General features: G+C 41.3%; 1 protein-coding gene across 6 annotated transcripts in view; it reads left to right on the top strand.

Moving 5' to 3' along the window:
• Window positions 1-25,355, top strand: part of MIGA1 (mitoguardin 1) — a 148,390-nt gene that overhangs the window by 103,824 nt on the left and 19,211 nt on the right. For 5 of the 6 annotated variants that reach the window (XM_058303333.2, XM_004472835.5, XM_004472834.5 and 2 more), the window contains 4 exons: window positions 22,192-22,310; window positions 22,584-22,656; window positions 23,349-23,435; window positions 24,630-24,728. In XM_058303333.2, coding sequence (XP_058159316.1) covers window positions 22,192-22,310; window positions 22,584-22,656; window positions 23,349-23,435; window positions 24,630-24,728 — 378 coding nt within the window. The remainder of the gene's footprint in view (window positions 1-22,191; window positions 22,311-22,583; window positions 22,657-23,348; window positions 23,436-24,629; window positions 24,729-25,355) is intronic. The other variant, XM_071217331.1, reaches the window with a different exon arrangement.

The following is a 25,355-nucleotide window of genomic DNA, read 5'->3' as shown; positions in this document are numbered from 1 at the left end:
TAACTTGCTCCATTCCAGTCCTTCTCTACATGGTAGTCTTGAAAACCAACAGCCACACAACTATGGTAGCTGAAAAACAGCAGCCTACTAGCCACTCCAGGGAACTTAATAGCTTTGGAGCTCCCCAAAAAGCCCTATCACCAGAGAAGAGTCACTAATTGACCTATATGTCAACTTCCTTCAAAGCTCCATTCTCAGGACTTGCCTTTCTTTGTCTTGACTTAGAACTTAAAAGGAGTATTCAAAAGGAGTCCTTTGTTCAAAAGGAGTGGGTAGAGAAAAAAAGCTATATGGAAGCAAAGTTTCTGTATACTATTTGAAATCCAGTTGGGATTAAGCCTAACTACATTGTTGTTGTTTTAATAGAAAAAAAATAACTTAAAAAAAAAATCTAAATATTGGATGCCGTAAACAAAAACTCAAAATCTGTTCTCTCTAGCACTGATTCAAACATGTTAGTTTTTTAGCGGTCTGTTTTCCATCAACTCCTTTTCTGCCTGTGACAAAGCCTATAGTCAAAATACCCCCAAAGAGTGACCCAAATGCAACATAGATTACATTGTTTTAAATGCAGATGTTAATTATAAACCCAGGGCAACTACTAAGAAAATAACTAAAAATAAATAAATAATGAAGTGAAAATTAAATGACCTCCTACAAAATATCTATTAACACAAAATAGGAGGTAATGGAGGAATAGAGGAACAAAAATGGCATGATATATAGAAAACTAATATTATAATGGCAGGCGCAAATCCTTCTTTATCAATAATTACATTAAAGATAAATGGACTCAACACTCTAATCAAAAGACAGAATTAGAGTGGATTAAAAAAATCTGTTCAGAATATTAGTGCTGTCTACAAAACATATACTTTAGATTAAAAAACACAAATAGGATGAAAGTAAAAGTATCAAAAGAGATATACCATTCAGACAGTAACCAAAGTAGAACTGGAGTGACTAAACTGATGTCAGACAAATAGACTTTGTTTTTTTCAAAGATTTATTTATTTCTCTTCCCTTCCCCCCATTGTTTGTTCTCTGTGTCCACTTGCTGTGTGTTCTTCTGCATCTGCTTGCATTTGTCAGGCGGTTCTGTGAAATTGTGTCTCTTTTTTGTTGCATCATCTTGCTGCGTCCGTTCTCCATGTGTGCAGCACCACTCCTGGGTGGGCTGCACCTTTTTTTCACATGGAGCAGCTCTCCCTGTGGAGCACATTCCTTGTGCGTGGGACACCAGTACATGGGGGCGTCCCTGTGTGGCATGACATTCCTTATGCACAGCAGCACTGTGCATGGGCCAGCTTATCAAATGGGTCAGGAGACCCTGGGTATCAAACCCTGGACCATCCATATGGTAGGCGGACGCTCTATCAGTTGAGCCATATCCGCTTCCCACAAATAGACTTTTAAGACAAAAATTGTGACTGGACACAAGGACATTTTGTAATGATAAAAGAGTTAAACCATCAGGAAGAAATAACAAATATAAACATGCATGCACCTAAGAACTGGGCCCCTAAATACATGAGGCAAAAACTGAGAGAATCAAAGGAAGAAATAGAAAAATTCAGCAATATTAGTTGGAGACTTCAGTATCCTGCCATAAATAAGCCTCAAAAAAATTGAAAGGATTTAAATCATTCAAAGTACATTCTCTGACCACAAATAGAATGGACTTAGAAATGAATAACAGAAGGAAATTTGGGGAAATTACCAATATGTGGAAATTAAACATTCCAGTGGGTCAAAGAGGAAATTACAGAGGAAATTAGGAGATATTTTGAGTTAAACAATAACAAAAACACTTACCAAATCTTATGGGATGCAGGTAAATCAGTGCTCAGAGAAAGATATATACTCGTAAACACATTCTTTAAAATAAAAAGAAACATCTCAAATCAATAACTTAGGCTTCCACTTTAAGAAACTAGAAAAAGAAGCACAAACTAAATGCAAAGCAAATATAGAGAAGAAAATAAGGAAATATTGTGAACAATTGTATGCCAACAAATTAGATAACCAGATGCAATGGACAAGTTTATAGAAAGAACCACCTACTGAAACTGATTCAAGAAGACATAGAAAATCTGAGTATAAGCCTATGAGCCTGAAATATGAACTAGGTCTAGAGATGCAGGGTACCTAAATGTTACCTCCTGAGAGCCTCCATGTTGCTCAAATGTGGCCACTCTCTAAGCCAAACTCAGCATGTAGATGCATTGCCTTTCCCCCAGCATGGGACATGATTCCTGGGGATGAGCATCCCTGGCCAAGGGATTACTACCAAGCATCAGCTGATGATGTAACTAGAAAAAGACCTTGAATAATGGGGTCAACTCAGACCAGCAGAATATCTCAACCTACATGTAATATCAGGTGTTAAAAACTGCTTTTTGACTTTGGATAAAAGAGGGAAATGGAAAGGACAAGTGAGTTTATCCGGCTTTGTGTCTCCAAAAAAGAGTCGGGAGGTCATCAGAGGGGTGATGCTTATGCATGCCTCAGCAGGGTACCAGAGAAAGCCAAGGTAGATGGAAACCCAGGTGCTGGTTCTTCTGAGGGGCTGCAGAGACCCACAGGTTCTATGGTCATGGCAGATGGCTCTGGAGTTCAGTGCCATGTCAGTTGGCCCTACTTTGGAGTTTGTGTTCCTGAGTGTGATGGAGTTCAACTCAGATGTGATCTTTGTACACAAGCCTCTCCTGTTACTTTTACTGGACCTGTTTGGCACTGGGGTTGGTGTATACTCAGGGTACCTGAATCTCTGGGATTGTCCATGTGATAGCCAGGCCCTGAGCTTCAACAGACTTGCAACTCCTACCCTCTGATTTATTGGACTTACCCCGGCCAGCTAACAGGGAGATGAAGAAGGTCAGCCACCACACCAGGGAACCAAGAGTGCCTACAACTGCAAGCAGGAGAATTGTATCCATCATCCATGTGGAATCTAAGCCCCCTCTCAATAGAGGTGGAGTGGACATAACCAACCCAGATTCCACAAGATGGAGGAATAGAGTATGGATTAGAGTGGAATTACTGATATTCTACTATGGTACTGTTGTGATTAGTAATGGAACAAAATGTAGCACTGATGTGGAGAAAGTGGCCATGGTAGCTGCTGAGGGTAGGGTGAGGAAGAAGAGATGTGATGTGGGGGCATTTTCAGGACTTGGAGTTGTCCTGGGTGGTACTGCAGGGACAGTTGCTGGACATTGTATGTCCTGCCATGGCCCACTGGGTGGACTGGAGGAAAGTGTAAACCATTATCCATGTGGTGCAGCAGTGCTCTAAAATGTATTCACCAAATGCAATGAATGTCCCATAATTATGAAAGAGGTTGTTGATATGGGAGGAGTGGGGTGAGGAGGGTTGGGAGGTATATGGGGACCTCATATTTTTTTAAATGTAACATTAAAAAAAATAAAGAGAAAAATAAATAAAAAAGAAAATCTGAGTAGATATAAACAATTAAAAAGATTGAATTAGTTATCAAAATACTTCTCACAAAGGGAAACCTAGGACCAGGTGGCTTCATGGTGAAGCCTACCAAGTATTTAAAGAAGAATTAACACCAATCCCTCACAAACTATTCCACAAAATAGAAGAGAAGGGAACACATCCTAACTCATACTATGAGCCCAGTATTACCCTGATACCAAAACCAGAGAAAGTTATCATAAGACAAGGAAACTACTGTCCAATATCCCTTGTAAACGTAGATGCAACAAAGGGTCAACAAAATATCAGCAACTGATCCCAGCTACTGATAAAGAGAAATATACACAGTTACCAAGTGGGATTTATCACAGGAATGCAAGATTGGTTTAACATACGAAAAACCAATCAATGTACTCTACTATGTTAATAAACAAAACCGTCCTTATCTCACTAGAGACAAAAAAATGTATATGAAGAATAAAATACAATTTTTTATTAAAACGCTTAGCTAACTAGGAAGAGCAGGGAAATTACTAAACCTGATAAAAGGCATCTATGCAAAACACAGAACTGGCATCATACTTAATGATGGATTGAATGTTTTCTCCCTAAAATCAGAAACAAAGACGTCTACTCTCACCATTGCCATTCAACATTGTGTTACGGTTTCATTTGGGGGGGGAGGTAAAAAAAAGAAATAAAAGGCATCTACATTAGAAAGGAAGAAATGAACCTCTCCCTATTTGCACATGACATGATCTTATATGTTAAAAAATCCTAAGTAATCCACTAAAAATGGTTAAAACTAATGAATAAGTTCATCAGGTTTATAAGATACATATCAATATACAAAAATGAACAATTTCTGTACACTAGCAATAAGCCATCTGAAAATGAAACAAAATCATTACAATAGTGTCAAGAAGAATTTTAAAAAGCTCAGAAGTAAATTTAATAAAGGAAGTGCAAATGTAAACACTGAAAGCTACAAAATATTGTTGAAAGAAATCGAAGAATACCTAAATGAATAGAAAGATATCCCATGTTCATGGATCAGAAGACTCAATATTGTTGAGATGATAATACTCCCCACTTGATCTATAGATTGAGTACAATCCCAGCTGACTTTTTTTTTTAAAGAGATGTTATTAAGCTGATCCTAAATTCTTTTTTCTTTTCTTTTTTCCCTAAATTCTTAAACCCATTCAAGGGACCTAGAATAACCAAACTGTCTTAGGTGATGTAGCAGTTTGATATGGTTCATGAATTCTAAAAATCGATAATTGGATTATGTTTGTAAACTGGTCTGGACCTGGGCATGATTAAGTTATGATTAGGGCTTTGATTGGACCACATCATAGGGTGTTGAGTTCCCGCCCCTTGGTGGGTGGGGACTCACAGATGAAAGACTTGGCAAAGGACAGGGCTGGAGTATTGATGTTGGAGTTCTGATACTGGAGTTTTTGAGCTAGAGTCCTGGGAAGTAAGCACACAGAGGAGCTTGGTGTGAGGAGAGAGAATTGAACCCCTGGGAGAAAGGCAGAGCCAGTTTCCTGATAGTCTACAGCTTGCCTTGTGGAACGAGGCAAAGCCCAGAGAACCTCATAGTCTACAGCTGACCTTGTGGAGAAAACAGAGCAGCTGAGTCCAGAGAGTAATGAGTCCTGGGAAGAGTAGAACCCAGAAGCCTGAACCCTGGTAGACATCAGCAGCCATCTTGCTCCAATACATGGCAACAGACTTTGGTGAGGGAAGTAACATATGCTTTATGGCCTGGTAACTGTAAGCTTCTGTCCCAAATAAATACCCTTTATAAAAACCAACCAATTTCTGGTATTTTGCATTAGCACCCATTTGGCTGACCAATATGGGGTCGGGGAAGGACAAAGTTGGAGAACTCACACTTTCTTTTTTCCAAAACTTACTACAGAGTTACAGTAATCAAGACAATGTGCGGAAAACGGACTTGGCCCAGTGGTTAGGGCGTCCGTCTACCACATGGGAGGTCCGCAGTTCAAACCCTGGGCCTCCTTGACCCGTATGGAGCTGGCCCATGCACAGTGCTGATGCGCGCAAGGAGTGCCGTGCCACGCAGGGGTGTCCCCCGCGTAGGGGAGCCCCACGCACAAGGAGTGCGCCCCATAAGGAGAGCCGCCCAGCGTGAAAGAAAAGTGCAGCCTGCCCAGGAATGGCGTCACCCACACTTCCCGTGCTGCTGACGACAACAGAAGCGGACAAAGAAATAAGACGCAGCAAATAGACACAGAGAACAGACAACCGGGGGAAGGGGGGGAATTAAATAGATAAATAAATCTTAAAAAAAAAAAAAAAAAGACAATGTGGTATTGTCATAAGGATAGACATATAGATCAATGGAATCAAATTGAGAGTTGTGATAGTTCGAATAATGTGTCATCTTGACCAGGTAATGGTGCCTAGATATGCAGTCAGGTAAGCACTGGGCTAATTGTAAAATAAGAACATTTCATGGACATTAATCATCAGGAGTTGATTGCATAGATGACTGGTTACATTACAGTCAGCTGAGGAGATTGCCATCAGCAATGAGTGGCATCTCATCCATGCACCTGAAGGCTTTAAAAGAAGTGATTTCTATATTCAGAGAGAGCATCCCCATCTCTACTTCAGATAGCCAGCATATCCTGGGGAATTCAACAACGGCCTTCATTAGTGTCCTTGGCTTGCAGCCTGCCATATTAAATTTGAAATGGTGCATCCCCACAGTCATGTGAGGCAATTAATAAAATCTCACATTAGTCACTGTTAGAGAAAAATGATGCTCACTGGGACATGGAGACTGACACAATTGCAGACAGGAAGTTTATTGGGAAGCTCTCCCAACCAAGGAGGTCTGAGGAATTGACTTCAGCCCGGCCCCTGGAGGGTGGTAGACATGACTTTATGCACTACATCAATAGCCTGGGAAACTTACAGCCTGGGGTCAAATGGGCAGGGGGAAGTGGGCTAGGAAGTCTTGGAATGTGGGAGGGGTTGGTGGTGCCTGGGATAGAAGCCCTTATCTGCCCTTATCTGCTCCACTTTGTGTTTTCTTGGGAGGGGGGAGGCAGCTTATTCATTGGATCTGGAGTCACAGCGTTATGACCGGTTAATTATTGCAAACCTTGTAAGGGGGAAACTCTAACATTCCTAACTCTTTGATTATCTATAAATGATGAAGGGACCTGAGTAATAAGAGTACTGGGCAGAATGGGAGGGTTTGGGACGTTGACTCAATCTACTACTTCCTGTTGTCAGGGGATGGAGGGGGGTTCCCGTCCTCGGTGGATTTTGACTTCTGGTCCCACAGAAGTTGGTATTGTTCTCACAGGAAAAAGACACCATTCACTTATTCCTGGGTTGTTGTATGATTCAGTGTATGAATCGCACAAGAAGCTATAAGAGACAAGGACAAAAAAGGAGACACAACAATACTATCAGTAATGGTGTTATAATAGGTAAAAGGATTGACCTTAGGAGTGAGGAGAAGTAAGAAAGAAATGAGAATAGTGTTTGTAAGGGGGTGATAAGGGATTTTTTGAGAGGTTAGTACAAAGAGGAGTGGAAGGGTAAAATATAGAACGTCCATTGTAGAGAAACTTTTCTCAGTAAAAGAAAGGAAGAGAGTGGCAAAGGAGGTTTTCTTTGGGGAAAAATAAGAAAAATCTTGTAACCATAGGTCCTGAATGACGTTAAGGTATTGTTCGCGTGAAAGGCTGCAAGGGACAACAAAGTCAGTTAAGTGTAAGGAGAGAATACTAAAAAAAGTGTTGGCTCTGAATAGTACCATGTGTTTATACTGCCAGGCTTAGGTGTACTTTGTAGACAAGGCACAAAAGGAAAGGGTAAAGAATTATGGGAAGTGGATGTGGCTCAAATGATAGAGCATCCGCTTACCATATAGGAGGTCCAGAGTTCGAAGCCAGGGCCTCCTGGACCATGTGGTGAGCTGGCCCATGCTGAGTGCTGCCCATGCGCAAGGAGTGTCATGCCATTTAGGGGTGTCCCTCGCATAGGGGAGCCCCATGTGCAAGGAGTGCACCCTGTGTAAAAAAAGCGCAGCCTGCTCAGGAGTGGCACACACACGAAGAGCTGACCCTGCAAGATGACACAACAAAAAGAGACACAAATTCCTGGTGCCGCCAAGAATGCAAGCGTACACAGAATGCACAGCGAATGGACACAAGAAAGCAGATGACAGGGGGGAAGGGAGAGTAATAAATAAAATAAATCTTAAAAAAAAAAAAAAGAAGAGGAACCTGAAGCATTAAAATGGGCGATACCCCTGTGTTTGGTGTGTTGTCACCTCTGTCCTTCGTGAGTTTCAATCATAGGTCCCCCATAGGTCACAGGTGAACTTATCTTGACCCTTAGGTCTCGTAGTTTGCTGTCTGCAGAAGATGGTGGAGCCGGCTTCAATCTGCATGAATAGGCAGTGAGGAGGCAGAAGGTTCTGGCACAGGAAGAATAGAGTCAGTTAGTGCAGGAATGAACACATTTGTGTTAGGCTGACTGTATTGCTTTCGAAATCTGATGGCTGTGAAGGTATATTGGTAAGAGTAAAAGGGCGTCGATACATGATTTCAAAGGGGCTAGGAAGTGTGGTTTTGAAGGAAGGGTTCGAATTCTAATGAGAACTAAGGGCAGAAGTTGAGTCCATGGTGTCTGAACCTGCATTGTTAATTTGGTTAAGTGTTATTTTAGATCCCGTTCATATGATCAACTTTTCCAGGGGACTGAGGTCTGTAAGGAATATATAACTCCCAGGTAATTCCTAAGGCACTGCAAACCCCTTTTGTGATCTGTGGGGGTGAAGGCTGTCCTGTTATCTGACTGCAGAGAAGAGAGAAGGCCAAATCCGGGAATTATTTCTGTTACCAGCATGTTAATTATGACATCAGCTCACTCAGAGGTGACTGGAAATGCTTCAACCTATCCAGAAAAAGTGTTTACAGACATTAGGAACTAAAGGAATGCTAAGTTGCATGGTTTTATTAATAATTTTAAGATCTTGTACAAGGCAAGAGCTCCCATTTGGCTTTTTACTGCCAGGGTGGGGTGTTAAAGGATGAATTAGCTGGGCACAAAAGACCAGCAGCACAGAGATTGTCAATAGTGGGTTTAAGGCCTTGTCTAGCACTGAGGGACAGGGGATACTGAGGAAGGAGTAGGCGATTTTTGAGACTATTCTATCAGGGATGGTGATTTGCAACCAAAGGAGAATTAGTGTTTCAGACCTGGGGGCTTACTTCTGCCTGCAGTATAGGAGGAATATCAGTGGGAATCAGGGAGGGGGTAGGTGGGGTAGACAGGAGGAGAAGGAAATTGGTTTGAGAGGATGGAAGAGTGGAGTTTGGACAATATGTCATGGCCTAAGAGAGGGCAGGGACAGGTAGGGATTATAAGAAATTGATGGGAGAATGTGTGATTTTCTGTTGAGCAAATGATTGGTTTGGTAATTAAAGAAGGGATGCCGTTGATCCCCACAATAGATTGAGGAAGTGGATAAAGGTCCTGAATGTTCTAAGAGGACTGAATATGTGTCCTCTGTGTTAATTAAAAAGGAGATCGACTTTCCTACAACCTAGATGATAACCCTCAGTTTGGACTTACTGATGGAGATGTGGGGCTGTCTGGAACCAGGGACCTGTCAGTCATCCTGCATTAAGCCAAGGAGGTCTGGAAAGGAGGATCACAGCTCTGGGTTTCTAGAGGGTGCTGGAGGAGCCTTCCTGGAAACAGAGTTTTCAGAACAGTCTGACTTTCATTGACCCTTGTAATGACACACCAGGCAAGGTCCCTGTGGGGACCTGGGATCCAGGCAGGAACATGACCAATGCCCATTCTTTCCACACTTAAATCAGGGTCCAGGAGGCAGCCACAAAGGAGAGAGATTAGGTTTTCTAAGCTGAGGGCAGCAGCTAGTAGGGATGCTTTAGCCTGATCTCATTTAAATTTGGCTTCCTTTTCTCTATTGTTAAAGACCTTGAAGGCCATCTCTAATTTTTGTAACTTCTTTCCAACTTCTGGATAAGATTGTCTGATAAAGTGGGTTGTTACAATTGATCAGAGTTTGACTCAGGATCTAAATTGGTGTATTTATTTAAGGAGAGACTCGATTCATCTACTCATGAAGGCAGCTGGGTTTTTCTTAGATTTCTGTGAAATTTCTTTAATTTTATCATAATTAACTGCTTTCAGTGTGGACAACCATCACACCAGATGGTTGGGTTATGCACACAGCCTTGCGAAAGCACTCAGAATATACCTTTGGCATTTTCACATGAAGGTGAACATAGGCTGGCTTGATTTGCCTAAAGAGATACTAAAGAAAGCCTTAGCAAGTTTTAAAACACAGTGATAGTGACATACTGGATAATTTTTTTTTTTAAAGATTTACTCATTTATTTCCACCCCCCTCCATTGTCTGCTCTCTGTGTCCATTCACTGTGTGTTCTTCTGTGTCTGCTTGTATTCTCATTAGGCAGCTCCAGGAACCAATCCTGGGACCTTCTAGAATGGGAGAGAGGTGATCATTCTCTTGTGCCACCTCAGCTCCCTGGTCTGCCGCGTCTCTTAATTTTCTCTCCTCTGTGTCTCTTTTTGTTGCATCATCTTGCTGCGCCAGCTCTCCACATGGGCCAGCTTGCTTTTACCAGGAGGTCCAGGGTTTGATATATGGTAGACAGGAGCCCAAATGCTTGAGCCATATCTGCTTCCCTGGATATTAACTTTTGCAACAAACTTGCAATGTTTGGGACTGCTGCAGACAGCAGTGGTGTTACTTTAATCTACGATAATCTACTGTTATACAGCACCCCTGGCAGCCTTCAACAGCCAGTCTTTTTCTGCAACCATAGAGCTGCTCCTTTAGTGGAGATGGGGCTAATCAGATGAACAGGTGCTTTCTTGATTTCTAGGTGGAGAGGTTGTTTCTGTGACACATACCATTATAAAAAATAATTAAATATTATTTAATTATAATTTATCTAATATTATGTCAAAATACTTTTAGATTTTCAGTAATTTTATGCACTCTTTAGGTATTCAAATGAACATTTTACTGATACAACTTTGATTAACAAAGGGTTAAAGAATCTTTTTTTTAAAGAATCTCTTTTAATTTCATACACTTTTAAACACTTTCCATTCAACTTATATCAAATGAGCTCAGCTATTCTATTATTTCATTTTTTCCCAAGGTGAAAGATATTTTTTAGGATTTGACTCTAAAAAGACAGGTTTGAACATTATGTTCTTTTTTAAAAGCGGTAAGATTTATTTTTCTTAAACAGTCAAGGAAATTATAAGGTTAAAGTATAAGAAGCTGGGAAGCAGATGTGGCTCAGGTGATAGGGCTTCTGCCTACCATATGGGAGGACCCGGGTTCAGTCCCTGGGGCCTCCTGGTGAAAAAGAAAAAGAGAAAATATGCCTGCACAGTGATCCAATGCCCGCACAGTAAGCCAAGTGCCTGTGTGGTGAGCCGAGTGCATGTGTGGTAAGCCAAGTGCCTACACAAGTGAGTCACACAGCTAGATGATGAATCAACAAAAAGAGAGATGAAGGGGAGAGTCAAGGTGATGTGCAGCAGAGACCAGGAACTGAGGTGGCACAGCTGACAGGGAACTTCTTTCCACATCAGAGGTCCCAGGATTGAATCCCGTTGAATCCTAGAGGAGAAAAAATGAAAAGAGAAGACAAAAAAGAGAAATAGATACAGAAGATCAGACAGTGAATGGACACAGCAAAAACAGTAGGTCAGGGCAGGGGAGGGGGTGTAGGGGGAAATAAATTTAAAAATCTTTAAAAAAGTATAAGAAACTATTTTGATAAAAGATTTTTCTTTTTTATACTGATTAGTCAGGAGAAAAACTTTTTGCAAACTTTTGCTGAAATGGACCACTGATTTGGGGAATTTTGTTCTTTTAACAGAGAAAGAACAAAATTTTAACTTTGTATCAGTACACTATTTGGTATTACAGATTTTAAAACTTTATAGACAGACAATAAATTTTACTCAACTTTAGCTACAAAAATTTCTGTATTCATTCAGGTTTTGTTTTATATTTTAACTTTTCTTCATAACCAGTCATTTTATTTTAGGACAAAATTACTGCCTTTTTCTTTAATAATAAAATGGCTTTTTATATACCCTACATACATAAGTTATTAAAATGATTTTGGGAACTGTCTCAAAGCAAATTTTTTACAACATCATTTGATTATATTAGTTAACAGGTATTTTATTTTAGCAGTGCAGTAGAAACTACTTTCCTCATTATTTTATGAAAACCTAAGATTTCCAATTGAATCAAAATTATCTTCTATCACCACTTTAATATACAAATTGAGGTGGCCTCTGACAGGATTTCCTGTTATACATCAATTCAGTTTCTTTTTAATAATGACTTTCTGTAATTAACCATTTGAATATTTCAGTTTAAGCAATGCTTCTACAAACTTCTTAAAACTATTCATAACACTACATAGAGTATCATTACTTCATTTCAAGACAAATTCTGCTTTCAAAGAACACATTCCCTTACTTAATGCTACCACAATATCTTCTACAACTTGCCACATGCATTGAAGTTTTGTCCTACATACTTCCATTCTGATTTTATGAAAACCAGCCATCTTATCTTAGGATAAAACACACTTTCTTGAACAAACTTATCAAATTTCAGTCAGGACTCCTACAAACTTTTTACTTCTTTCAATATCCATTTAAGTTTCACATCCTTCATTTCATTCTGTGAAGAAAATAAACTATTCATTTCAATTTAGGCAAGAACTATTTTTTATGAAGAGATATGTACATAATGCAAATTTACTTATTAGTGTTCATATTTATTAATATAAGCACTTATTTGATTTTTTTCTTTTTTAGGAATTTTCATTTATCAATTTAATATTACCATCCAGAGGTATTAAAATATACACTGGCACCGAACAGACAGACAAACACAAAAAGAGTTACGGCACACCGACAGAAACATAAAGCTCATTAATTTGACTCATAATTCTTACTCCTTTGGTATGGCTATTTTTACTGCCTTTTCATTATTTTATACCTTTGATTTTATGCCTATAAGATTTTTTTTCTGGGAACAGTGTTGCTTGTGATATGCAAGCTTGTTTTTAGAAACACTTTTATTAGTAATCAGCAACTAGTTGGGAATATTTGAGCACTATAAATGCAGTTAAGCTTTAATTTAGCAGTTTAGACAGACAGATATTTAACACATATATTTTGGATTATTGCCTTTTAGGAGTACACTTAGATTTAGGAGTCAGCTAAAAGCTTACTTGTAAGAGGCGAGCAATTGTAGATTAAGTAAGATTATTAGAGACAGCTAGGTATTGATAAAATGAGAGGGATCTGGGAAATGGACTTGACTCAGTGGTTAGGGCATCCGTCTACCACATGGGAGGTCCGCGGTTCAGACCCTGGGCCTCCTTGACCCGTGTGGAGCTGGCCCATGCTCAGTGCTGATGCGCGCAAGGAGTGCCGTGCCATGCAGGGGTGTCCCCCGCGTAGGGGAGCCCCACGCACAAGGAGTGCGCCCCGTAAGGAGAGCCACCCAGTGCGAAAGAAAGTGCAGCCTGCCTAAGAATGGCACCGCCCACACGGAGAGCTGACACAATATGATACAACAAAAAGAAATACAGATTCCCGTGCCGCTGACAACAGAAGCAGACAAAGAAGAAAGATGCAGCAAATAGACACAGAGAACAGACAACCGGAGCGGGGGGGGGGGGGGGGAGGGCGGGGAGGAGAGATAAATAAATAAATAAATAAATCTTTTTAAAAAATGAGAGGGATCTGAGGAATAGGATCTGAGATGTGTTTGGTATGGGAGGGAATCAGGAGGGAGAAGGGAGTGTGAACATGCATAATGATTTCTGCCTTGGCCACTTCCTGGAGAGGGAGGACAGGAGCTGGGGAAGGAGTCTGGAGAGTGGGGAGTTCGGCTCAAGAGCAGGTGGTGGGTAGGGAGAAGGGAGTGGGTTCAAGGGGAGGTGTGGGGGAATGGGAGGAGGATGGAGTAAGTTGGGGTGCTGTGAGGCATATGGTGGTGGAGGAGGGGCATGATTGGGGTGTACGGTGGTGGAGGAGGGGATTAAAGTCAGAGAAGGGTTTTCTGTGTGCAGAAGGTGGGGAGGGGTGGGGAGGTGAGGCTAGTGCAACCCTGGCACATGTATGAGTAGGGATAAAGTTGGGGCATTAGGCAATGATGACAAGGAGTGGGGGGAAGGGGCATCAGAGGATGAGGAGGGAGGGGGTGGAGGTGATGTCTGAGCTGTACATGGAGGAAGTGCAAGGGGAGCCTGATTAGCTGGATCAAAGTCAGGGTTTTCAGGGGGAGGTTGGGGGTGGAAGGGGGGAAGAAGAAAGCTTTTAAGGAGGTTTTTTAGTATAAAAGAAGAACAGGATTGACAGAGGGAGGGGTGGATACAAAGATGGAAGAAGGCCTGAATGTCAGCAACCTTAGGCCCTTGCCGCTGTGCTGGATAAAGTGTTAGAGAACTTGGGAATCAGAAGTGCATTTTCTGGCTGTTCACTTTCTTTGTCCAATTGGTATTTTGGCCACACAGAGGTCAAATAGAAAATGAGTGTTTTGGGTCTGATGTCTTCTTTTGGATACAGTGTTTTAAGATTGTGAAGGAGACAACCCAGAGGTGTGGTTTTTGGGGGGCCAAAATTGAATTCCCTAGTTTTGGTGGTATGGGTGACACTAAGGATCTGTAGGACAGGGGAGATTCTGAGTGAGACAGGTGTCCCTGAGTTAGTCAGAAATCACCCAAGGAAACAGGAAACTGCACTTGGAACCAGATGTCTCTGGGGAGCCAAGGGGTTTCTTCCCATCAGGACACAGGCTTTCCACCCACCATGGCCCCCCGGGGATACCAGTGAGGATCACTGACCTAGTGCTTAGGATTTTTGGGGTTGTCCTGGACAATGGAAAAAGGAGAAAGAGAGAAAGCAGGATCCTCTGGCAGAGAAATCCTTGACTCATCCAGCTATGATTCGGTGTCCAGTGTTGGATGGGTTCCCTTGGCAGAGGCAGGGTGGAAACTCCACCAATCGATTAGTCTCAATGTTATCCCAGACCCGGGTTTTGGCACCAAATGTTAGAGAAATGGCGCTCACTGGGACATGGAGACTAACACAATTGCAGGCAGGAAGTTTATTGGAAGGCTCTCCCAATGGAGGAGGTGTGAAGAATAGACTTCAGCCCCCCTGCTGGCATGGCAAGGGTCTGAAGAGAGACTTTAGCCTGCTCCTACAGAGTGGTGATTATGACTTTATAATCTACATCAATAGCTGGGGAAACTGAGTACAGCCTGGGGTCAAATGGGCAGGGGGAAGTGGACTAGGAAGTCTTGGAATGTGGGAGGGGTTGGTGGTGTCTGGGGTAAAGTCCCTTATCTTCCCCTATCTGCTGCACTTTGTTTTTTCTTGGAAGGAGATGGGCTGCTTCCTATTCCTCCACAGGCAGCTTGCTCAATGGATTGGAATGGAGTCACAGCCTTATGACCTGTTAATTATTGCAGACCTTGTAAGGGAAAAACAGTCACAGATATCTTCTGTTGGTTCTGTTTCCCTAGAGAAGGCTGACTAGTACAGCGTGGTAGGGGGAATGGTTTTGAGAAACAGAATCTTAAAAATGAAATTTCTGAATTGGTTTTGGGATTTTTGCAATTGGCTCTCTTTTAGATTCAAGGGCACTGATCTGTTTCCAATAATCAAGAGACCACTAACAGTCCATGGTGTGAGTTGGTAATAGAGACACAAAATATCACCACTGGATACAATGACTTCCATGCTTATAAGAGGCAAGATCTGTGTGAGAGTGTTTTTAACACCTTAACAAAGTTTTGTGGAGCTAAAAGATACAATGATGTTGGCTGGCTGTTTCTAAATACACTGGATACAGTAAAAATTTAAAAAAAAGAAAAAGAAAAGAAATGAGCTGAAAGCTTCAAATTTGAAAGTTGTTGCCACATGAATGATGTGAAAGTTTATATGTGTGCTCTGAAAGAAAATCTTGTTTTATGTAGCCTCAGCCTTGAGATCTCTGGAAACCAGACTCAGAGTTTCATTGTATGAGTAGCAGAGACACAACAGAAACAAAAATCTCAACCTCTCAGTGTGTCTGCTGTTAAAATGAAGGCACTGATTGGAAAGGAGTGGAATCCCTGAGGAGACCACCCAATGTCAAGCTTGCACCACCCAACCCCCAGCATGCCCCAAGGAATCCCAACCTTCTCTCCACCCTGAAAAGAAAACTGCCCAATGTCAAGTCTTCATCACCCAATCTCCAGCCTGCCCTAAGGAGTTTCACCTCCACCCTGCCCTTAGGAGTCTGCCATCAACCCCCACCTGAAGATTTTAATCCTGTCTCACCAGTTGAAAATGAAAGGGAGTGCCCTAAGGTCATTGGCTTGTAAGACATTTTTTTAAAATTTTATTTTATAAAGGATATTTATTTGGGATAGGAGCTTACAGATAATAGGCCATAAGCATAAGTCACTTCTCTCACCAAAGCCTATTTGCACATGTTGGAGCAAGTTGGCTGCCGATGTCTGCAAGGGGTCAGGCTTCCTGGGTTCCTCTGGGCTCAGCTCCTTTGTTTTCTCCACAAGGTCAGCTGTAGACTATCAGGCAAACAACTCTGTCTTTCTGCCTGGGGCTCCAGCTTCAGCATCAAACTCCAAAACTCCAACATTAAAAGCCCCCCACAAGCCACACCCACCACCCCTCTTCTTTTCCAGATCTATAACTGACTAAAGTCTCAAGCCCCCAAAGATGAAGTACAAAGTGTGACCCAAGAGGAAATAGGCTATACTCTAAAAGAACTTGAGTTTTCCAATTTATATAGACAGAAATCAGGGGAACATATGTGGGAATGGATATTAAAGGTATGGAATAATGATGGCAGTAATGAAAAGTCGGATCAGGCTGAATTTATTTTTTTATTTTTTATTTTTTAAAGATTTATTTTTATTTATTTAATTCCCCTCTCCTCCCCCGGTTGTCTGTTTTCTGTGTCTTTTTGCTGCATCCTGTTTCCTTGTCCGCCTCTGTTGTCGCCAGCGGCACAGGAAGTGTGGGCGGCGCCATCCCTCGGCAGGCTGCTCCCTCCTTCGCGCTGGGCGGCTCTCCTTATGGGTGCACTCCTTGCGCGTGGGGCTCCCCCACGCGGGGGACACCCCTGTGTGGCACGGCACTCCCTGCGCACATCAGCACCACGCATGGCCCAGGCTGAATTTATTGATATGGGTCCACTAAGCAGAGATTCTGGATTCAGCGTTGTAGCTCAATGGGATAGAAAGGGCTCTAATTGTTTGTTTTGGTGGCTTACTGAAACATGGACCAAAATGCGGCGGCTTGCTCGGTCGGTAGAGGTGGGGTCTGGCTGTGGACGAGGGGTCGGTCCAGCTTTGGACGAGGGGTCGGTCCCGCTTGGGACGAGGGGTCGGTCTGGCAGCAGACGAGGGGTCGGTCTCATAGGGGTTGCGCAGTTCGGCTGACGGGGTTGCCCAGCAAAGCCGGCGACGAAGGGGTCGCCCGGAGAAGCAGGCGACGAACTGGGGACAAGGGAGGCCAGGCCCTTGTCGGGGGCTCTCAGGACTGGAGGGCGCACGGCAGAAAAACTACCGCGGAGACAAGGTAAACACGCAAGTCCCCTTTATTGAGGGAGAGGCAACAGTTTTATAGGGGCTGGGGAAGGCTGATTGGTCGAAGCCATGCCCTGCTCTGATTGGTTGCCGGCGAAAGGTCAGTGGGCGGTACTGGATGGGGGAGGGGTGGTGGTTAGGGATTGGCTGTCGCTGTTGCTGGGGGAAGGGGCAGGGTTTAGTGATTGGTGGCTGCTGTTACTGGGGTAGAGGGCAGACTTGAGTTTCCCGTCCATGCCTGGCTGTTGCTGCTGTCGGGGGGGAGGGAATAGGGCAGACTGGATTTTTCCACCCACGCCTGGCTGTTGCTGCTGTTGGGGGAGGGGAAAAGGGCAGACTGGAATTTTCCGCCCTGCGCCTGCGCAGGGAGAAAGAAGAAGAAGGGTGCCGCCCTACAGGCATCGTGTGGCGCCATCCGGGAGGAGGGGCGGCCGTGGAAGCATGGCTGCTGAGAAGGGGAGACCCGAGGGCACTCTGCGCCCATGCCGAGCTTCCTTCAGGGGTGGCGGTGGGCCCGACCAACCACCCTATTATGGGGGCAGCGGTTTGGAATAGGCCTACCGTGGCCGCCGCCCCTCGCCAGGCCAGCAAACCACACTTCAGCCCGAGGGGTGACCGCACCAAAAGATGGCCTACAATTTCAGGTTGAAGATGCCAGATTTATCCTAGTTTACTGTAGATGAGGGGATCCAAAGGCTTAGAGAGACTTGGAATTCTAGAATGGATTCACCATTTAAGACCTGCCCACCCACCCCAGGAATGTCCAGAGGACACACCTTTCAGCAGGACTCTGAGAAATAAATTTGTGAGACTGATTACATCTTCCCTGAAAATCTCTGTGGTTGCTCTTCTCTGTAGTCAGATTTTACTGTGGAAACTGCTGTCATGGAACTAGAATCCTTAAACAGTGTGGGGATGGTCAGATCATGGGCTGGCATAAGTGAAGTAGCAGCACTTAATCGCCAAACACAAGGTAGGCATGGCTACCACAATGAAAGGCAGGCTCAAAGCAGCAATTAAGAGTCTGAGTCACATAGACCTATGAGAGTGGCTAATAGATCATAGGCACCTAGAAGTAAAATAGATGGGCAGCCTACTAAATTCCTACTTGACCTGCATAAGCAGAAGACTTATAGATTGAGTGGCCAAACTTGACTTGAATTACAGAAACAGAAAGTCATGACCCCTTAATCAATTCCCGGATTTGAGACAGTTTACAGACCTTGTGCCCCTTGAATGAGGGGAAGGCCAGGTCCTCTTGGGGAAGGATCCTATTTCAGTGCCAAAAAATCTGCCTTTAATCTTCCTCCCAGCTTTCACCAAAGAGATCTATAGCTTTTTACCAGGTAGCTGTGCCCTGGGGAAAAGGAAATGATCAGACACTTGGGGTATTATTAGGCACTGGCTCAGAAGTGACATTAATTCCAGGAGACCCAAAATGTCACTGTGATCCACCAGTCAGAGTAGGGGCTTATGAAAGTCAGGTGATTGATGAGGTTTTAGCACAGTTGCATCTCACAGTGGCCCAGTGGGTCTCTGGACCCATACTATGGTTATTTCCCCAGTTCCAGAATGCAGTAATTGAATAGACAAATGTAGCATCTGGCAGAATCCCTGAATTGGTTTCCTGACTTGTGGAGTGAGGGCTATTATGGTAGGAAAGCTCAAGTGGAAGCCACTGCAACTGCCCCTACCTAGCAAAATAGTAAATCAAAAGCAATACTGAACTCACTCCTATAGGGATTGCAGAAATATTGTCACCATCAAGGCCTTTGAAGGATCCAGAGGTGGTGATTCCCACCACATCCCCACTCAACTCTTCTTTTTGCCCTTTGCAGAAAACAGATGGATCTTGGAGGATGAGAATTGATTATCATAAACTTAACCAGGTGGTGACTCCAGTTGCCACTGCTTTTCCAGATGTGGTATCATTGCTTGAGCAAATCAGCATAATCCCTGGTATCTGGTATGCAGCTATTGACCTGGCAAATGCTTTTTTCTCAATTGTTGCTAGTAAGGAACATGAGAAACAGTTTGCCTTCATGTCATAGTATTTAAGGATGTCCAGTTTAAGAGTGAATATTACCCAAGATCTTGCACCCTATTCTGGAGGGATTTAGTATGTTTCTGGTTGTTTGTGGGACAGTTGAGTATTGTTAGGCAGAAATACATATGTCTGTTATTGTTTTTACTTAGAGACAAAGTATGGCTTAACGTGATGTGTATGGCTGTCAAGTTGACAAGGGGAAGACTGTGATGGTTAGGCTCATGTATCAACTTGGCCAGGTAATGGTGCGCAGGTGTTTGGTCAAGCAAGCACTGGCCTAATTGTAATACAAGGACATTTCGTGGACTTAACTTATCAATGAGTTGATTGCATTCAACAATGAACGATATCTGATCCAGTCAGTTGATAGTCTTAAAAGGAGATGTGGGAAGTGGATTTGACTCAACAAATAGAGCATCCACCTACCACATGGGAGGTCCAGGGCTCAAACCCAGGGCCTCCTGACCCGTGTGATGAGCTGGCTCATATGCAGTGCTGATGCGTGCAAGGAGTGCTTTGCCACGCAGGAGTGTCCCCCGCATAGGGGAGCCCCATGCACAAGGAGTGCGCCCTGTGAGGAGAGCCACCTAGTGCGAAAAAAGAGCAGCCTGCCCATGAGTGGCACCACACACACAGAGAGCTGACAAAGCAAGATGATGTAACCAAAAGAGACACAGATTCCCAGTACCCCTGACAAGAATACAAGTGGGCACAGAAGAACACACCCAGCGAATGGACACAGAGAGCAGCGAATGGACACAGAGAGCAGATAAATGGGGCAGGGGGGCAGGGGGGGCGGGAAGGGGAGAGAAATAAATAAAAAGAAAAGAAAATTTAACAAAAGGAGATGTGATTTCAGCAGTCAGGAAACAGAATTCTATTTCTACTTCAGATTGCCAGCGTCTCATGGGGAATTCAACAAGGACATTCATTGGTGTCCCTGGCTTGCAGCCTACCCTATGGAATTTGGATTTGTACATCCCCACGGTTGTATGAGACAGTTTTATAAAATCTCATACTATTTACAGATATGTCCTGTTCGTTCTGTTTCTCTAGAGAACCTTGACTAATACAAGAGTACATAAATAACCCTTTAAATTTACAGTCAATTGATTTTGACAAGGGTAATAAGATCGTTTAATAGGGGAAATAGTAGTCTTTTTTAAACAATTAGTATGGGAACAAATGGATATCCACATGTAAAACAATAAAGTTGGATCTTGTAGCAGTTTGGCATTATTTGTGAATTCCAAAAATAGATATTGGATTATGTTTGTGAACTGGTCTTTTCCTCTGGGCATATTAGATTATATTGCACAAACATAAATATCAGAGTTAAACCTGTAAATCCTTAGACAGTTTAAATCTTTGTGATCTTGGATTAGGCCATGGTTTCTTAGATAGGATACCAAAAACACAAGTGAAAAAAGGAAAAAAATAGATTAACTGGATTTTATCAAAAGTAAAAGTTGGGGAGTGGATATAGCTCAAGTACTTGAGAGCTTGCTTCCCATGTACCAGGTCCCAGGTTGATCCCTGGTACCTCCTAAAAACAAAACAAACAAATGAAAAATACAGGTCTGATTGGGGCGCAGATGTAACTCAGTAGTTGAGCACCTGCTTCCCATGTACGAGGTCCTGGGTTCAATCTCCAGTACCCTGAAAAAAAAAAAGTTTTTGTTCTTCAAAGGTCACAAACATGAAAGTGAGAAGAAAATGGAGAAAATATTTATAAATAATATATCTGATAAAGGAATTGTAACCATAATATATAAAGAACTCTTACAACTCAACTGTAAGAAAACAAAAACAAACAACTCACAAAATGGACAAAAGATCTGAATAGACACTTCACCAAAGAAGATATACTGATAGCAAATAAGCATATGAAGAAATGCTTAACATAATATGTCAGTAGGGAATTGCAAATTAAAACAGCAATGAGATATCACTACATACCTGTTAGAATGGCTCAAATCCAATAGACAACACCAAATGCTGGTGAGGATGTGGAGCAAGAGAAGCTCTCATTGATTGCTTGTGGAAATGCTCAGTAGTGCAGTTGCTTTGCAAAACTGGTTGGCTATACCTAAAATGTTGGGCATAGAGGTACCCATGACCCTGCTTTTCCATTCCTAGGTGTATACCCAAGAGAACTGAAAACATATGCCCATACAAAAACTTGTACACAAATATTTATAGCGGAATTATTCATAATAGCTAGAAAGTAGAAACAACTGAAATGTCCATGAATTGATGAGTGGATAAACAATATGTTGTATGTCCATACGGTGGAATTTTATTCAGCCATCAAAAGAAATGATGCATGCTTCATCATGTATGAACCTTAAAAGCCTTGTACTGAGTGAAGGAAGCCAAACAAAAGACTACATATTGTATAATTCCATTTATTTGAAAATTCTATAATAGGAAAATCCATAGAGACAAAGTAGATTGTCTCATGTTTTCCAAGAAGGAGGAGGAATGGAGAGTGACTGCTAATGAACAGTGCATTTCTTTTTGGGGTGATGAAAATGTTCTGGAATGTAATTAGACAGCCATGGTGGTTGCACAACTCTGAATATACTGAAAACCACTGAATTCTACACTTTATATGATATGAGAATTATATCTCAATAAAGCTATTATTTTAAAAACATGCAAAAAAACTACAGTGTGCCATTTAAATATATCACCTGGCACTGAAAAATAAAATAACTCCAATGGTTTTTTGCTTGCTGGCTATACTAAAGTGTTTACAGTTTAAATAGTTGGATTCAAAATGAACTAAGCTTGCTTTAAAGTTTTACTCTTTTTTAGAACTTAATTTTAAAATAAAATGAATTCAAATCTTGTATCAGCTATAAATTCTGTGAATGATTTCTATGGTTTAACCAAATTTAGTATTTTTTGATGATAGCAAAATGCTATTTTGTATCTTTTATAGTTTTTTTCTTTTATCAAGTTTAGTCAATTTTAACCCAGTTTTCTTAGCTTGCAGAACACAGAGAAATACGGCATACTTACAGTCTAGAGTCTCTTTACCTCTGCCCTTTTTATGAAGAAGCCATGCATTTAGTTGAAGAAGGAAAAATTTACTCAAGAGTTCTTAGGTACCATTTCAGTTTTGCTTATGTTTATGAAAATATTGAAGTGTTATTACTATGTTTGTTTGATATTTATTAAAAATGTTTATGATAATAGGGAGAAATAAGTTTTTGGGTCCAAGTCAAAACATTTTTTTTTACATGTTCTGAATTTGTCAGTGTTGAGAAGACATGTGTTTTGTATTAAGTACCTGCTGTTAAACCTTGTTTGAATCCACATTTATAGTAGGCTTCATCTAGATTGCAGCTTAACAATGTTCTTCCCTGTTTATTACATAGAACTGAAATGTTGGAGTGCCTAGGAGACAGTGATTTTCTTGCCAAACTTCACTGTATTCGACAGGCTTTTCAGGTATTTTTTTTTTTTTTAACATTAAGTGACTTCACCCAGCCACCCATCCCTGCCCTACAATATAGAACACAGTTGCAAATAAACAGGATAGCTTCTTGCCCTTTATTATCCCTATTCCTGAGGACTATTATAAAGTCTATTAAGTTTATTTTGGCTCCCTACAGCTTCCCTTCATTTGTCCCCATTTGTGATTTTGCTCTTCCAGGGCTCCTCAGTCTACTACACTTGGTCAAAAAAAGACATTTTGATGCTGCAGGTGCTTATAAATGATTGCTTAAAATTAAAATCTCTTTTTAACTACCAATTAGTATGTGTTCTCAGTTGTTTTCATTTGAATCAATTGTAAGATCCTTAATTTCCCAAAAGGAAAGAAACCCATTTAATAACAAAAAAAATGTATTTGTTTTCCTATGTTTTGGGGCTGCATAAAATTTTTGTAGACTTTCTAATATGTTGATCAGAATTTAATTCAGATTTGTCTCTCTCTTTAATCTTTTCTGATTATAGGTTTCAAGAGTTCTTTTTCTTTTAGTAAATTAGGATATTCTATGTGGTCCTGCTGAAATAGCACCACATATAATACATGAACTATATTAGAGTTATTTATGCTTAGATGTGCCATAAAGACTGATGTCCATTCAAATAAATTATAGGTCTCTTTTTTCTTTGTTTGGGACTGGTTATTTTTGCAGGTAATTCTTTCAGAAACAGCCAACAGGATATTCCTTGCTGAGAGTGGAAGGAAAATTTTATCAGCTTTAATTGTTAGAGCACGAAAGGTAAAAACTTGTTTTATTGGCAAGTTTTTTATTGTTGATGTTTCATTTCAAGTGAAGATTAAAATACATTGAAAATTTAGATAGAGGAGAATGTTCTGTAGATGGTTGCAAATATTCATAGATAAAACTACATAACACAGTGGAGGTCAGTGATTGAGCACATGCTGCATATGTGCGAGGTCCCAGGTTCTATTCCCCGGTACCTCCTAAAAAACACAAACAAAAACGAACCTAAATAACCTAAAGAACTTTGGTTTCTACTTGGGTTGAGTTACGTTCTTTTATGAAGTCCACATAGTTTTTACCAAGTTGTATCTCATAAATCAGTCCAATATGACATAATGTCTGTGAGTGTCATGGTAAGAATCATCATTGGATCTGCTACTACAGAATTCACATTATTATCACACTACTTCCTGTCTTACCTCCCTCAGTCCTCTTCAGTAAGGGGGTTCCAGGAAATAGTGTAGATCTCAGAAATCTAGATATAGAAATTGAGCTTCCTCTTACTCATCTTCATGGAACTGAACAAGGCAGAAGCAATGACAAGAGCCTCATTAAGACAGTTCCTTATAGTCTTAATGCAAGGTATATCTAGATGATGAGGAAAAAGAATAAACAAGCCTTCCTTGAGCCATTTGCACATCTGGTTTTCCAACCCAATCCCTTTGAACCTCAGGTCCCTCATTTGTATAGTAGAAAGGTAATATAACCCTATCTCAGAGGGTCATTGTGGTGATTAAATAGATAACAAATGGGAAAGCAAGTTAGAAAATTAAGTTCTAAATAAATGTATTGTGATAAGAACTATTTGCAGTTTCTACTGTAAATCTTATGTTGCTTTTTTAGCCTTCCCATGGCAGATAAACCTGATGATGTGGACTAGAATTCCTCCAAAAGGAGCAAATTATAGTGTCTGCTATAATCAAGTTTTCTTCTTAAGGACCAACCTAAATAGGCATATATATTTGAGTAATAAGCATTTTACTTATGATATTTTGCTAACATTCTTAGTAAAATGTTCAACACAATATTAAACTAAATGAATTTTGCATACTTTGAAAATGTAGTTTTAATTCAGTTACCTAATAGAATTAATTTTCAAAAACTTACTTGAAGAATAACTTACTTTCTTTGTAAGCCTGAGCCTTTTATAAAATGAAGTTTAGGATTAAAATGTGTTTTCTTCTACAGAATCCGAAGAAATTTGAAGATGTTTTTGATGAAATGATCTACTTTTTAGAGCAGACTGATCACTGGGATAGTACAGAAATGGAACTTTCTGCTAGAGGGGTAAGTTCAAAATTTTTATATTTATTCCCTTAGTTATTTGCACATAAGTTATATGTGAGGTAAGGCCACTGTATCCTTGTCTTTGTCAAATGACAGTAAAACCAATTGTTTGGTGGTAATGTCTTTCTTCTGGAGGAGTCACAAACTGTAGCAACCACAGTCTTTATAAATTGGGGGTACAGCTGAAAATAATTGTTTTTTAAAAAGTCTTCCTTCTTCCTTGTCCCTTCCTTTTTCCTTTCCTTCGTTCCTTTGTCAAAAAGTCAGTGGGCAGGCACCAGAAGGGCAATAACGTTGACCTGTGCAAGGGCAGTGCTGCATGGGACAAGAGGGGCAGCTCAGTGGGACTGGGGGACTAGCTACATACACAAGATTGAACAATTGATGAAATGTATTAAAAATAATCAGAGCCATGATTCTCAAAGTCCAAGAAGAGAGAAAGAAAAAGCTAGCATTAGAATTGGGAGTTGTCAGTGTGAATTAATAGTTTACAATATATATAAATAGATATAGAAATAAATATAGATATGAAGGGAAGCAGACTTGGCCCAGTGGTTAGGGCGTCCATCTACAACATGGGAGGTCTGCAGTTCAAACTCTTGACCTGTGTGGGTCATGTGCAGTGCT

This window comes from Dasypus novemcinctus, chromosome 9, assembly GCF_030445035.2.
Source record: "Dasypus novemcinctus isolate mDasNov1 chromosome 9, mDasNov1.1.hap2, whole genome shotgun sequence".
Lineage (NCBI taxonomy): Eukaryota > Metazoa > Chordata > Mammalia > Cingulata > Dasypodidae > Dasypus > Dasypus novemcinctus.
The sequence above is the reverse complement of the archived record's forward strand: the minus strand, read 5'-3'. Positions and strand labels throughout refer to the sequence as shown.